This window comes from Nannobrachium achirus, assembly GCF_963921795.1.
Source record: "Nannobrachium achirus genome assembly, chromosome: 5".
Taxonomy (NCBI): Eukaryota; Metazoa; Chordata; class Actinopteri; order Myctophiformes; family Myctophidae; genus Nannobrachium; species Nannobrachium achirus.
This window is the reverse complement of record NC_137814.1, coordinates 48,062,841-48,079,455: the sequence shown is the minus strand read 5'-3', so window position 1 is coordinate 48,079,455 and position 16,615 is coordinate 48,062,841. Positions and strand designations below refer to the sequence as shown.

The following is a 16,615-nucleotide window of genomic DNA, read 5'->3' as shown; positions in this document are numbered from 1 at the left end:
CGTAACATAGGTGGAGTCCATGTCATATCTCTTACACCTATTATTCTGTGTGCTATAAAACCGCGTAAGCACAGGCGACTTAAGACGCATGGCCGCAGGCTCAGCACGGATTCATGTTTTAATGATAGATCTTGAGGTGAGGGGAAGCACTTGGAGCTATCCCAAAACCAGGCCAGGCATGATGAGACTGTTGCTTAAGACTGATTTATACTTTGACGTACGATGGTGTCATCGGCCTGAAAATGGCATCTCCACAAGCTCAAGTTGTCCCTCGTGCAAAATATAAGCCCTCCAGAGAGAAATACAGTCAGCTGAGCCGTACTATTTCTTCCGTTAGTACAGGAATATGGTGATTTCAGTCCTGTGGTAATGTAAACTACAAGTGGCATTCACATTCTGGGTCTAGAGGGCTGAGGAGGCGTAGGCGATGCGATGAGTCGCACAAAGGCCCTTTGTGCCCTTATGGATAAGGTTGCATAGCAAACGTCTTGGAAAAGGGAGTATAACATCTTGTCCGTAGCAGCACATAAGTACGGGTTCACGGCGTTCTATTCAAAGCCTTTAGTTTCAGGCCTATTGGATTCCAGTCATGTTGACACCAGTAGCAATAAAGATCATTATACAGAACCGAGGCTGATTTACATACTGTATGGTTGAAGGCAAAATTTGATAAGTTCAAGAGAATTAAATTTGAGTTCTAAAATCTGAAACCTTACGGTTAGAGTTTCATCCAGTCCAGTCGAAGAAGGGAGATGGAGCTGATGATGATAAAGCACAGCCCGATAAAGCACAGCCCGCTTTTTTTTTTTGAAGAAAACTTCAGTAAAGCTGTCTTCAGAGCCTCGTCCAATCTGATCAACACTGTTCGTCCTGTTCCTCTCCCTTCTATCATCCAATCTCCTCCATCGTTTTATTTAGACTATTTTCTAATCTTCTTGACTCTTTAATCTTCTTCGCTGCCTGCCATGTTGCCGCAGCTGTATTGTAAGTGCATGTGACAATGAAAGCCCTTATTTGATAGCACACACTATCATTCCCTTGGATTAAAGTTCTCAGTCGTCAAACAACTGATTTCAGTCATTTGGATTCCATGGAAGACAGCGTGTCCTCTCTGGAAGCACTACAAGCTCTCAATGCTTGCAGACAGGCTGTTTTCGGTTATTATTTTAAGCATTTGAAGTGGTCAAACTAGCAAAATGTTCCGAAGCATTTGACATAAAATCTCCGGATATTTCATAATATTGTATAAAAGTAAAGGTTAAATCCTCAATCCTCTGTGTTCTTTCACCTGGTTGGAAATATGTTGAACAACATTACTAAAACATCATCTATGACATCTGACATCATACTACATACAATCCCTTTTATGCCCATACATGGAGATCCCTGTCTGTAGAACCAGCCACACATGGGCTGTCTTGGCCATCTGTCTTGGCCATATATGGATTCTGTTAGTGTTTTATGTGGCCGATGTGGCCTCCATATATGGGCAGTCCATTATGAAGTCCTGTTAGATATGGGCTTAATATTGATGACATCAGGGAACTCCATATATGGGCATAAACTCCATATATGGGCATAAAAGGTATTCTGTTTGTGTGGTTCCCCTGACATCACAGTGATGTCAGAGCGACAAACCCATAGACCGTAAAAAAGTGTACATGTCCAGATGGAGACATGATGTGCCGTTTCACATACTAAACTGCGACCTTCGGTCAGAAGGAAAACTCAAATATTTGCTTCTGGGGGGGGGGGGGGGGGGGGGTACCTGGAACAAAATATTTTGGGATGGGGGTCTGCAGCCAAATACATATAATCCTAGGGGTCCTTATTAAACGTTTGAGAACCACTGATATAGGAAACATAGGTTTTTCACAAAACTGTTAGGATTTAGAAGACATCTGTACAATCAGGCCATCAGGTCTACAGTAAATGGGTATTCCCTTTCTCTGTCCCTTGACTGGTTCTCCTCTCGCCTCTCTTCCCTCCAGTTGTTCACGGCATGCGGGACCCCTCGAGGAGGGACCAGCGCCGCGGGGCAGGACGAGGTGACCAGGACGGGGAAAGTCACCGTGGAGGACAGGATGGGACCCAGCACGGGCAAACTGGAGAAACTGGTAAGTACTGTTAATCCCCCCCCCCCCCCCCCACGGCTCCATCCGTCTTGTTTATAACCCTCTGATGGCCTGTTCTGTCTCATTGGGAGTTTATGATGCAGGAAGCTATTCGCCCAGCACGCTCAATTAAGCTAAGTCGTCCAGTTCATAATGGAGAGATAGATGGGAGAGTTAATCAGATGACAAATAAATGGATGACCCAGCGCTTCAATTAACCCATTTAGGCCTAGAATTATTGAATGCTTTCACCAGTGAAAAATAGCAGATATGCAAGCTCACAGCGCGGCACCGAGTGCCGCGCAGCGAGCTTGTAGATCTGCTATTTTTTGAAAAATCCTGAAAATGTTTTTCAAAGCAAACTTTTGTAACTCAAATCTCTGCTTCTGGGAGGGTCCCTGGAACAACATATTTTGAGATGGGAGTCCGCGTCCAAATACCTGTAATTTTGGGGGTCCTTGACAAGAAAAGGTTTGAGAACCACTGATTTAGAGGAAGGATTTAGAAGTCGGGTCAAAGACTTGCACACATTTTCACAGTTTTAAAAAAAATAGCAGGTGCCGCGCTGCGAGCTTGTAGACCTGCTATTCTTCAATAGTTAAAGCACAAAATAATGGTTAAAGTGGTTCAAATCTAACGCGACTCGACTCGCGCTCCAGGTCTTTGAGAATTAATTACGTTGTGTTTGTGTTGCGTCCCCTCTGGAGCGTTGCGGTGCTATATGCCATTAGAGCAGGTGATAATGAATGGTGGGTGGACGGTTGAACCTTTGCGGGGTCTCTGCAGGTGTTCGACGTGACCCGGAGGCTGAAGGACATGCAGCCGTACTGGGTGTCACTGCCCAGCGTCCTCTGCAGTGACCGGGTGGCCACCGGAGCGGGAGCGGAGGATAAGTGCTGGAACGGCATGAGCCGCGCACGGTGGGGGCCCTTCAACACACCACACCCTTCTTTTCTTCCTTCTTTCTTTTAGCCGGGGAGCCACAGGCCCAAAAAGCTCAAAGAATAGGGTTTTACCTATGACGTCATGACATACTTTTTATTTTTGTTTTTTCTATTAATTTGGTCATTAAGGGGCGTCCGGTGGCCGACTGGTCAAGGCGCATACCACATAGGCACCGCCACATAGGCATGGTTGCCGCGGCGTCGCCGGTTCGATTCCCGATCCGGACGACCTTTGCCGCATGTCACTCCCCATCTCTCTCTCTCCCCATTTCCTGTCAGTCTACTGTATACTACAGTGGGGTACAACATTTAGCGTCGCCAAGTCTAAAATGACACCAGTAGACACCTCGCGCCACCTAGAGGTACCTCTGTCAAACACGCCTCCAAATTCTTAGCCGCGCCCCCTAGAAATGTGATATTTTATTTCAACGTGTAGTGTGGCTGTTCAGCCACGGGGTGGCGATTCTTCAATATGAGTCGACTATTCGAGTCTATTACTTGTTGGTTACTTGTTATCTCTACCTGCATTGTGAGCTTGTAAATAGTTTCTTTTCGAGTTATTTTTGCACTCAAATTGTAATTATTTGTTTAACCCATTTAGGCCTAGGATTATTAACTATTGAAAAATAGCAAATATACAAGCTAGATAGATCTGCTATTTTTTTTAAATCATGATTTTTTTTGCAAGTCTTTGAATATATCTACTTAAAAGCGAACATTTGTAACTCAAATATTTGCTTCTGGGGGGTCCCTGGAACAACATATTTTGAGATGGGGGGTCCGTGGCCAAATACCTGTAATTTTGGGGGTCCTTCACATGAAAAGGTTTGAGAACAGCATGATTTCGATTTTAGAGGAAGGATTTAGAAGTCGGGTCAAAGATCGGGTCAAAGATATTCAAAGACTTGCACTCATTTTCACAATTTTTCAAAAATAGCAGATCTACAAGCTCACAACACCTCACACTGCAAAGTGTTGTGAGCTTGCAGATTGGCTATTTTCGGCAAATACTTTAGGTGTGGAGGGGAAAAAAGAGCATACTAAGCAGTAAGCACAGAGGTTGAGGTACAAAAGGTTGTGGGGGTCCCTGCTTCATCTCTCTCTCAACTAAGGGGTCCTTGATCTGAAAACGTTGAAGACCCCTGTATTAGTGTATTTTTCTTATTGAACTTTTTTTCCCCACATGATTCCACAGTAGCTTAAGGTGTCTCCGGAGACTACCCTTCCCCCTCTTCACACCTCATACAGACTGGTTCTCTCTTTGCATTGACTCATTTGCTTCAGAACACAACATGCTGTCTATCTGTGTCAAACAACACTGTTAAATGTCTATTTCACTTTAAAAGGCTCATGTCTCACCACAGATATCATGTTTGCTTTTAGTCTCTGAGCACATACACTTTTCTTTATAAACTTTAAGAGAACTTTCAGGTCAACCGTAGCCTATACTCCTATTTTGGTTCAGTTTTGTGAGCTTGTAGATCAGCTGTTTTCACCAGTTTGTTTCCTGGGAAAATGTCTAATTTCCAGAGACTCTGTGGGTTCATTTAGGGGGGTGGTCATTTGTACACAGTCAGAGTTAAGGGGAGAGAGACCTTGAAATTTGGAAGTTTGAGAAGCACTACTGTAGAACATAGTTAATAAAAACTTAGTATACATTTTTTGTATAGCCTCCTCTTATCACTTGATTAAAGAAAACATTATTTGATAACGTTTCATTGTGCTCCTAAAATTATTTATATTCTACCAGATGTTTCATGTGCCACTTGTGAAAATACAAAGCGTCAAGACTTGCTTGTAGTCACACCAGTAAATGCAAATACTTGGTAAAACCGGTTTCACTTATGCGCGGGGGAGGGATTGAATCACTGCAGTAAATAGATTTGCCCTCATACCCAGTGGTGGAAAACGTAAAAGTATCAATACTGTAATGTAGCAATACTCTGTTAAAGTACATAATTCAAAATGTACTTGAGCAAAAGTATGAAAGTATTGGCTTCAAAATATACTTAAAGTACCAAAAGTAAAAGTACAAATTGTTTGAAAAAAGCAGAGCTACAAGTTCAAAATGTGTCCCAACGCAACGCATTGTGAGCTTGTAAATCGGCAATTTCGAAATAGCCTAGGTTTAAAATGTGGAAATAGTGGATTAATGTATGTTTCACAATATAACCATATCTGCAAAGTAACTAGTAACTAATTAAAGTAAAACTACAATTGGCTCACAGATGTAGAGCAGTGGTCAGAATTGACTCTTTTTACTAGTCAAAGTATAAAAGTGTTGCTATCTCTAGGGCCGGTAGGGGGTCATTCGCTTCCTAAGCCAGGGGTTTTCAACAGAGGGTCCAGGACTCCTATGGGGGTACATGTTTAGCACAGTGGTTCCCAAACCTTTTTGGTTGAAACCCAAAAGAACAATTAGATGTTTTCCCTGGACCCAAACTAGTGAAAACAGGAGATCTACAACTTGACAATGAGAAAGCAGGGACCCCTTAGCTGAGAGAGATGAAGCAGGGACCCCTTAGCTGAGAGAGAGATGTAGCAGGGACCCCTTAGCTGAGAGAGAGAGAAAGCAAGGACCCCTAGCTGAGAGAGAGATGAAGCAGGGACCCCTTAGCTGAGAGAGAGATGAAGCAGGGCAATGCATCCATCGATAGAGAGACTGAATGTATATGCTACCACATCCAGGTGAGGTGTCAGATGAATAGCATAAATAACAAAAGGATAATATAAGGGGAATGTCTTGTTTGCATTTATTTAAAGAGAGGAGAAGATGGCTATCTGACTGTGAATACATACAGAATGTATCTGTTGTTTCCAGTTCTGTCAACTTTAGAATGCACAAACAAAGCAACAGAGAGATAAATCTACTTGCTCAACTCCATGCTCACTAAACGTCAATCTCCGTAAAAGAAGATATTGGACTAACCGATTGTTTTCAATTCACGCAAGCACAATTGCCGGCCCACGGCTCGTAGTGAATCATACATTAATACATTATTTCCACATTTTATAATACCACATCCTATCTACAAGCTCACAATGTATTTTGATGCCAATACTTTCATACTTTTTGAATTATGTACTTTAACAGAGTATTTCTACATTACAGTATTGATACTTTTATCCCTGCACAGGGTTAGGTGTGTTCTCTGTGAAAAACCCACTCACCACAAAAAATGTGATTACTTTTTCCACCACTGGGTATGAGGCCAAATCAGTGAACCAATTCTCCCCCGCACATAAGTGAAACCTGTTTTACCAAGTATTTGCATTTACTGGTGTGACTACAGCAGGTTTTGATGCTTAGTATTTCCCCAAGTGGCACGTGAAAAATATAGTAATACTGGTACATGGGCTAAATAATCTTAGGAACTCAATGAAAGGTTATCAAATGTTTTCTTTAATAATGTGATATGAGGTCAATGAGGAGGCTATACTAAAATGTACTACTAAGTCCTATTTGCACTGCATTTTTATGAACTATGTCAGTGTTTCTCAAACTTTCAAATTTCCAGGTCTCCCCTTAACTCTGACTGACTCTGATTAGATGATTTCCCATGCAGGACACAAACTGGTGAAAACAGCTGATCTACAAGCTCACAAAACTGAGCCAAAATAGGAGTATAAAGATAACTTTATAAGTAAAGTTATCCCTTAAAGTTTATAAAGAAACTGTATGTGCTCAAAGACTAAATGCAACCATGGTATCTGGGGTGAGACAAGAGCCTTTTTAAGTAAAATAGCCATTTAACAGTGCAGTTGTTTGACACTGTTGACAGACAGCACGCCATGTTTTGAAGCAAATAGGTCAATGCAAAGAGAGACCCGGTCTGTATGAGGTGTGAAGAGGGGGAAGGGGAGTCTACCACCTTTCACAAAGTGAAAAACAACAACACTGACAAAAAACGAATTAGGAAAGATATCACTTCAGTAAATTGGTAAGGAATTTATTACCAGGGTTTTATTAAAATTCCCTGACTATTAGCAAAACAATTGAAAGCTTTCTTTTATTATTATATTTGATATTATCTTGATAAGTTCCTCCCACGCTGAGAAAGGCTTACACCGAAAAGCTATGCAAAAAGTAATGGCACACAATTCAATTTCAATTCAAAGGTGATTTATTGGCTTATTGACATGAGAAAACATATTTTTACATTGCCAAGCAAGAGTTAAAATATAATAAAATCTTAGTTTCTTCATGAAATTATTGGTAATGATTTGAATTTGTGTAGAACAAAAATTACCCAGTGTTTATTTTTAAATGGACCCTTACAAATACAAATGAGACATTTAATTAACATTTAATGAAAAAGTCCTATGCCAAAATGTATTTTTACACCATTTAAAGTATAATTACTCTCTAGTATCTAGTCTCTTCTGTAGTTCATTTCAATCCCCAGCAAAATAGTAATTGCTCTGCTATGCCATCTAGTGTCACTTAACTGTATTGCAGAAGATAAGCTGAAAGGACGGCCTCCTATTTTTAGACACACCCATCTCCAGAGAGACCGGTGGGTGGCCAGAGGTACCTACTGCCACCTGTGGCGACGAAAATTTCTGTACTGTACTGTATCAATAAAGGCATAAAAGCCAAAAATATATATATATATAAAAAATTATAATAATTGGTCATTAAGGTACACAGAATGAGAGGCCTGCTCTGTCGGAAACATTGCGAAAAAAAAGGTTATGGCCATTTGTATCACTGTTCCATCGACTTCACTATACAGGAAAGAAACACACCAAAATAAATATGCTTTAAGTAGCATGTGAGGGGTCAAACTAGGGGTTCTTGATGATTCTGAATCTGTTTTGCATGAAAAACATTCCTTGGGCTAGAAAACGGACCAAAATAACGGTGAAGTGATGACTCATCACTTTTCACAGGTTTGAGAGGCTGAAATGTAGCCCAAGGAATGTTTTTCATGCAAAACAAATGCTTGCAATGGATTCAGAATCACAAAGAACCCCTAGTTTGACCCCTCACAATGCTCACATGCTACTTGAAGCATAATTTTGGTGTGTTTTTTCCAGTATAGTGAAGTCAATGGGAAACTTTTGTTCGCAATGTTTCCGGCAGAGCAGGCCTCTCATTCTGTGTACCTTATTGACCAAATTAATAGGAAAAACAAAAATTTGGAGTATGTCATGACACCACAGGTCTTCTCTCATTTTGGCACAGTGGCTCCCCGGCTATTTTGTGTGTACTATGGCGGCGGTTCTCAACCGGTTGGCACGATGGCGTAGTCGGTAGCGCTGTCCCTTCACAGCTAGAAGGTCCTGGGTTCGATTCCCGCCGGGGTACGCTGTGGGCGCTGCATGGTGGCGTGTTCTCTCCTCCGCGTCGTCAGCGCTCACTCCCCAGGTGGGGTTGGCGAAAGGGCCTTTCTGTGTGGAGTTTGCATGTTCTCCCCGTGTACCCTAGGGTAGGTACCCTCACAAAAAACATGCAGTAATCCTGGTCTCTATACTGCCTCCCCCTGGTCACTCTGGGTGCCTGATGGGGCACGTGTTCCTTCCACGCACTACGTCCAACCGGGGAGACTGTCACTATCAACTGTCAGGTGATAAGCAGCGTCTTGGACTCCTCAGGAAGCATGAGGTCAGTCCGTTGCTGCCCCCAGGTTGCCAGAGGGAGTGTAGCGCCCAGGATTACGTTAGACAATTGACACCGGGTGATAAAATGGGTTACAAAAATCGTGGGATAAAAATGTATAAAACAAAAAAAAGAAATCACTGTATTTCTTCTTTAAAACATTGAAAAGTTTGTTTTGATCCAAACCGCAACACAACGATCGATCATCAACATAAACTAACATAAAGGCTCTGAGGATATATATCTGATATATCTGACCATTTTCAGCATTTTCAAGTCAAGCCCTGGTCCAGAAAAGGTTGAGAACCACTGTGCTGTGTGTGTGTGTAGTATTGTGAAGAACGATGACAATGAGGACGGTCGGTGGTGAAGTATGAACTGCATGACTGCATTGACTAGCAGTGACTGTTATGTGCACTCTTTTGTTTGGCACTGTTTGCTAAGTTATGCTTGAGTATTGCTTTTTTGTGTGTGTGACGTGTCACTTATGAGCATTGAATGTTTCGTGGTCACTTTATGTATATATATTTTTGCAATAGCTTTCGACACTTTATGTTTTATTTATCTTTTTTTGTGCTTGATCTTTGGACTGTATACTACAGTACTCTTTTTCTTTTTCTTACTTCTCTGTAACTTGTAACCTTAACTGCTGTGCGGCCTCTGGGCAACTGAATTTCCCCCGTGGGATAATAAAGGTATCTATCTATCTAACGTGATGTGACACTGTGCAGGTACCTGCCCGAGGTGATGGGCGACGGCCTGGCCAGCCAGATCAACAACCCCGAGGTGGAGATCGACATCACCAAGCCAGACATGACCATACGCCAGCAGATCATGCAGCTAAAGATCATGACCCACCGCCTCAAGAACGCCCTCAACGGCAACGACGTGGACTTCCAGGACACCAGTGAGTGACCATCTCACCTGGGAAATGGTTTGGGAGAAGCAGCGTCAACACACAGAATCTGGAGTGTTAATTTAATTCTAAGAATTGACCTGAAAAGGAACAGGATTGTTAATAGTCAGGGAATTTTAATAAAACCCTGGGAATAAATTCCTTACCAAACAATTTCTTCACCAATGTGTTCGTAAAGGTGTCTAGTAACATTAATATCTAACAAAGATTGAAATTAAACATCCCTAGCAAAATATTTGACAGCTAGGGTAATTCTGGGTCTCATTCACTTTACTATAAGGGAAAGAATCACTCCCAAAAATATGCTTTAAGTGGGATGTGAGGGGTCTAACTAGGTGTTTTTAATTATTCTGAATCCATTGCAAGCATTTGTTTTGCACGAAAAACATTCATTGGGCCAAAATCAGATACAAAAAAACGATGGTTTAGTGATGAGTCATCACTTTTCACAAGGTGTATGGGGTCCATTTTTGGCCCAAGGAATGTTTTTCGTGCAAAACAAATGCTTGCAAGTGGATTCAGAATAATTAAAAACACCTAGTTAGACCCCTCACATGGGTCTCAAGTGAATGAGACCCAGAATTACCCTAGCTGTCAAACATTTTGCCAGGGATGTTGAATTTCAATCTTTGTTAGATATGTTACTAGACACCTTTATGAACACATTGGTGAAGAAATTGTTTGGTAAGGAATTTATTCCCAGATTTGACAGGTATTCTGCTCATTTTCCCTGACTATAACAGTGCACAGTAAAACAATTATGATGAAAGGTTAAGTTTTTATTTTTTACTCCATTGTGGTCCATTGGACTCAATTCACCAGTAAGACATACAATATATTAAGCTCCAGTAGCAGAAAAAAGATACATTTACAGAGAAAGTAGGGCATGTTGGTAGGAAGACCAGTTGAATGTGTACTGTATGTTTCAAAATGTAAAAGAAATTGCCAAAAATACAATCAGAAATTGTATTTTGGACCTTGGAAATACCAGATCTCAAATGTATTTCAGATAATATCTTGGCCACTCAAAACACATTTTCATTCCATATGTGAAGTGCTCAGATGATGTTCCCTTGTACAAGATGTCTATGCAAATGCTGCCAGGCGAATGGTATTAAACAAATTACTGGTACCGAATAACGTGAGGGCTTAGCTCTGTTAAACAGCCAGTCACTCTGAAAATGGCAAGCGCTATTTTAGGATAAAGCCGAAGGTGTGCTGGCCTCAATCATAATGCCACTTTGGATAATTGAGGTCGGCTTTTATAACACATTATTCTCACTCATCATCACTTATCAAGTTTCATTGTGTGAGCACATGGCACAGAAAAACCAATCCTTTTCTTCCAGGTCTGGAAACAGGGGTGTCGCACCAAATTCTGGGCCCTGGGTACAAGGATTCACTGCGGGCGGGCCCCTCATGAATGTTCTTCATAGGAGGAGGGGGTTTAACCCATTTAGACTGGGAACGCATTCTTTTGTGATTTAACTATTGAAAAATAGCAGATATACAAGCTCACAGCTAGCTTGTAGACCCCCCAGAAGCAAAATTTAAGTTACAATATTCGCTAGAAAGAAATACATATATTCAAAGATTTGCACACATTTCCACGACTTTTCAAAAATAGCAGATCTACAAGCTCGCAGTGCGGCACTCGGTGCCGCGCTGTGAGCTTGTATATCTGCTAGTGGGCTATTTCAATAGCTAAAGTATAAAATAATTAAGGCCCCTCCTCCACCTTGGGCCCTAGTAACTCAGACCCACTCCCCCCTTCCCTTGTGACGCCCCTGTCTGGAAACCTGGGCAACCTATTACTCTCTTACTGTATTTATGAAGGTTGCGGTATGAAGCAATCAGGATTAAGAGGCCCTGTGGGCCTTGGTTGCCTGCCTCCCATGTGGTCTCTTGTTCCTGAGACATGGCAGTTGTATTACTGTATTTGTGTACGTCGGTTCTGTAGCATAAAGCCACAGATGTCTCACTTTGGAGAACATCTGCCCTCCTCAAGCAGCGGTACTCTACTTGTGTGGATTACAGTTATAAAGGCATACATGGACCAAATTATAGCCGGCAATCCCCATAAGAATGTTTGGGCAGTCATATTTTGTACTTAAGTAGAGATCTCAATATTGCAATATAGAAATACAATGCAATGCATAAAATGTATAAAAATCTTTTGAAAATAGCAGATCTACGAAATCATAATGCACTGCATGGCAATGCATTGTGAGCTTGTAGATTGTCTATTTTCAAATGGCCAAAACATATATGGGGCTGAAGTACAGTAGATAATGTATGTATGTATTACTGTGTTACTAATAAAAATCTAAATCTAAAGGTAACTAGTAACTAAAGTGTTACTAGTTTAGTAAAGTGTTACTAAACTAAATGTAGTGGAGTAAAAGTACAATATTTGGATCTGAATTGTAGTGGAGTAGAAGTAAAATTATTGGAAACTAGCTCTTACCCGTTCAAAGATATGAGCTCCGAAATGATGTGCAGTGTGTGGGTTATGGGATGTGCACTGTGCACACAGTATATGAGGGATGGAAAGTAACTTTAACTGGTGCTTGCATGCTAATATGTAGGAGCATCAATGTAAGAAATACCCGTTCCATTTAACGGCTACAGAGATACTGTGTACCGATCTGCATGATTTTTGGACAACATCTGTAACAGGGCCCTGTTACAGATGTTGTCCAAAAATCATGCAGATCGGTACACAGTATCTCTGTAGCCGTTAAATGGAACCAGACTCATACTACACCAGGTGTTTTTAATGAATCTATCATGGTTAAAATGAAGTTTGAAGTTACAATGGGTGTGTGTGGGGAGAGGCCCTGGGCCTGGAGGGCCTGGTAACATTTACATCAAATATCTAAATATTCAATCAAGCTAATTAAAAACTGTTCAGGGTATTCATAAAAGCCTAATTAGATGATAAAATTACCAAAAGTTTTTTTGAAAGTGAAATATCCCTTTAAATCCATAAATTAAGCAAAAAAGAATGGAAAAGGGCAAGAGGTTCACCCACAGTTGTGGTTACCGTGTGTTAAGTTTTAAATGATTAACACAATCCTCGTTTTCTTTCTGTGCTCTTGTGTGCAGGCGACGACGTGAGCGGTTCAGGAAGTGGAATATGCGGCGATGACATTTGCCCCCGGGGGGGTCCGCGCCTCATCACGCCAAGCACGCCCAAAGTGTACGAATACCCGCCAGAGAACAAGAAGGTGGCAAAACCTATGGGGGCCGCCAGCCAGAACCTGCCGTGCGTCGCCATCTACCTGCTCTCACCGGTCATTTTACTGCTCCGGCGATAATCCACAGGGTGGGGGAGATACACCTTGATTGGGACTGAGTTTGGGACACGGGGGTGGGTGGTCCGTGGGCCGGCTGAGGGAGCAAGATGTCGGGGATTAGTTACTTTGCCAAAACAAATATAGGGAAACCACACAAAAAAACACACAAAATGTACATGGATGGACTTCCGTTGGGGTCTCGGAACGAGGGGCAAAACGGAACAACAAAAAGTATTCATAGATCTTTTACATTCTGTTCTTGTACTTTTATTTCTTGCTATTATTATGACGCCGTTAGAGCTGGTCTTTTCTGCATTTTTCATAATGTTTTTTTTTTGTTTTGTTTTTGTTTTTGGTTTCTGGTGTTTGGGTTCTCTGAAATAATATCTGTACCTAAGACGTGTGAAAAGCTACGGCGCTAACGATATGGTGGGTGTTGACACCGTTTAGAGGGCTGGGACAGGGAACCGGGGGCTTGGGGGGAGTCGGGGGAAGGCGGGTTTACGCGTCGCAGTTTGCGCCGAGCCAAATCATTTGTTATTCCACTCCTTTTTTCAAATAGTGTTTGTGTTCAGTTCCCGATTATTTATTTGTCAGTATACCGAGGGAAAATATACTCCCCGAACAGTGGCCTTGCCACTCCCCAATATTTATAGCAAAAAGTACACAAACCGCAAACTCAAATGAAATAAACTATTGATGAGTTTAAAAGGATAATCTGGAACTGCAGGGCTTCTGGGTAAAACCCTCTCTCAAACACGATAAACCCACAACATTATCACACACACACACACACACACACACACACACACACACACACACACACACAAAAGTACACACTCCCGCGGAGAGGGTGAGAGCGCTCCCGCGTCAGCACTTTTCCGCCCCGTTTCATCATGTAAGCTGTAATAATAGCCGCGATCACATTCACACAGACATGATCCTCCACTGTGGGAGTAATCTGACCCCTTCCAAGCGCTCCATCCCTGCCCCTCATCCCTCCCTCCCTCCCTCCCTCCCTCCCTCCCTGCCTCCGTAGAGCTGATCTGTTTTCTCCAGGCCCCGCCGGCTGTGTGGGATCAGGTGGAAGGGAGTCTGGTGTGAACGGAACACATGCTGGGCCGTGACACCACCATCCCACTATAGCAAGAGCACACAGTATGGGACACACGGGAGGGGGTGACCCGTTATAAAATGTCCACGGGGGGGGGGGGGAGGGGGAGGGAGGGCGGGACGGAAAAGACATCGTTCCAATCCCCGACAGAAGCAGAAGCGAGAGAGCGCTGCCATATTGTCCTCGTTTCGCCCGTTCGCCGTTCGCGCGCAGCGGCGCGGAGCGAATGTATGCACGTCGACGACGGCGGTGTGCCATTTCACGAGCTCCCCCCCCCCTTTCCCCCTGCTAAGGTTCAATGCTCCTAAAATTAGCATCGCGATCGTGGCCCGGCGAACGGGTGATATTTTTGTCTTTTGCAGCAACATGTCATATATATCGTCGTTGTCGGGTGAAAACCTTGTATGTCCAAAACCGTTCGTTTTGCATTTATCATTTTAAAAATGATTTAAACTAGTGAAAACAGCCGATCTACAAGCACTGTGTGCTTGTAGATCTGCTGTTTTCACTACTTTTGTGCGACGGCCTTGTCTATTGAAGCAGGGCTTTACTTTGCGAAAGAAAGTACACATTTGACACTTGGAGATACGAGGTTTCCACTCGACAACGACGATGTATATCTATACTGTATATATATATAAAAAGCCACCGCCACAGGGGAGCACTGCACTTATAGCCACTTGTTTATCGCAGACTGTATTAGCGCTTCTGACGGCTTCTCCCTTGTTTTACAGAAGAAGAAACGACCCAACCTTGAGACATTTTGTCTTCACCTGCCACACACGCCACGCTGTGTGTACGCTATATTGTCTTGTGGCCTTCTCCTTTTTTTTCCTCTCTTGCTCTTTTCTTTTTCCTGATCTGGAAACGTATGTCGTCGTTGTCCGGTGGAAAACCTTGTATGTCCAAAACCGTTTGTTTTGCATTTATCATTTTTAAAATGATTTAAACTAGCGAAAACAGCCGATCGACAAGCACACAACGCCTCGCGCCGCGAGGCGTTGTGTGCTTGTAGATCTGCTGTTTTCACTACTTTTGTGCGATGGCCTTGTATGATGAAGCAATGCTTTACTTTGCGAAAACATGTACAAATTTGAAACTTGGAGATGCAGGGTTTCTGCCCGACGGTGACGATATCCGTCATCAACTGCTACGATTTTCTCTCCTCCCTTCTCCCTGTCTCAGTGCCTCAGTGTCTGTCCGAACCCCCTCCCTCTCCGCCCCCACCCCGCCCGCCCGCCCGCCCGCCCTTCCTGCCTCCATCAGCTGTAATGACCTTCAAAAGCGATCGCTTTTTTTTCTTCACACATGACGGCGAAGGCAACGTGACAGTGACACAGTGCTTCATTATGAATCGACCTTACTGTATGTTGTGGGAGTGAGAGAGAGAGAGGCATGCCGCGGCGCTGCGCTGACTTGAGAACCACGCTGGGAGGGGAAAAAACCAGCGTCTCTGCCCGTTAGTTCAAAGAAATGTCAAGGTTCTTGTGTTTTGAGAAGGCTTTTTGTGCAGGAGGCCGGGAGGATGATGATATGAGCGCGTATGCAATGTGGGCGAAAAAGTGTGGCGCGCGCGTGAATGTGCAAACGCGCGCACGCGCATGCATCCGTGTGTGTGTGAGGGAGAGAGGACAAGAGGTGGAGAGGCCTATAAATCTTGATTGATTGGGTGGCGGAGACAGTATTGAAATGTATCGCATCGAACTGACTTCCCATTATACGAATGAAATGCCATTCAGCTCACAACAACGGCGGGGGTTATTAAAAGTTATAGCCCTATGGCTAAATGGAAATTTCAATACGCTAAAGTCCTCCCCGGAGCGTCCGTGTTTTATATAATCGGTGCCTGTCCATTCCGCACTTGACACGGAAATGCACGGAAATGAGGATGCGGGGGAATTCGGAGCTCTATTCCGTCTCGACCCACTTTAGACCTGGAACGCATCTGTGTCACTTTAGATTTTAACAGCTTTAACTATTGTTTTATACTTTGGCTATATCAAAAATAGCAGATATACAAGCTCATAGCGCAGCACAGAGTGCCCGCGAGTGCCGTGCTAAAGTCTCCCAGAGCTGTGTTTCTCAAAGTGGTATCCAGGGACTCTGTGGGTTCCTTCAGGGGGGTCTAAATTGACCCATACAAGTCTGTAACTCTGACAGTGTATAAATGGAACCAAATGGACCCGTTTGGTCCATTTGTACACTGCCAGAGTTAAGAGGAGACCTTGAAATTTGAAAGTTTGAGAAACACTGCCCCCCAGAGCATCTGTGTTTTATATAATCGGTGCGCGTAGAAAGCATAGAAATAAGAAACGCGAGGGAATTCGGAGCTCTATTCCGTCTTTAACCCATTTAGGCCTAGAATTATTGAATGCTTTAACCAGTGAAAAATAGCAGATATACAAGCTCACAGCGCGGCACCGAGTGCCGCGCTGCGAGCTTGTAGATCTGCTATTTTTGAAAAAGTCGTGAACATGTGTGCAAATCTTTGAATATATGTATTTTCAAAGCGAACGTTTGTAACTCAAATTTTGCTTCTGGAACTAAATATTTTGAAATGGGGGTCCGTGGCCAAATACATATCATTTTGGGGGTCCTTCACATGAAAAGGTTTGAGCACCACTGA

General features: G+C 43.0%; 1 protein-coding gene across 1 annotated transcript in view; it reads left to right on the top strand.

Annotated features, from left to right (window-relative positions):
* The window catches only part of LOC308285651 (glypican-1-like), a gene marked incomplete at both ends in the record, with an annotated part of 185,147 nt that extends 172,251 nt beyond the window's left edge, over positions 1-12,896 (top strand). Inside the window, 4 exons of the mRNA XM_080726484.1 lie at positions 1,992-2,117; positions 2,901-3,034; positions 9,392-9,567; positions 12,685-12,896. Coding sequence (XP_080582610.1) covers positions 1,992-2,117; positions 2,901-3,034; positions 9,392-9,567; positions 12,685-12,896 — 648 coding nt within the window. The remainder of the gene's footprint in view (positions 1-1,991; positions 2,118-2,900; positions 3,035-9,391; positions 9,568-12,684) is intronic.
* Positions 12,897-16,615: the final 3,719 nt, after the last annotated feature.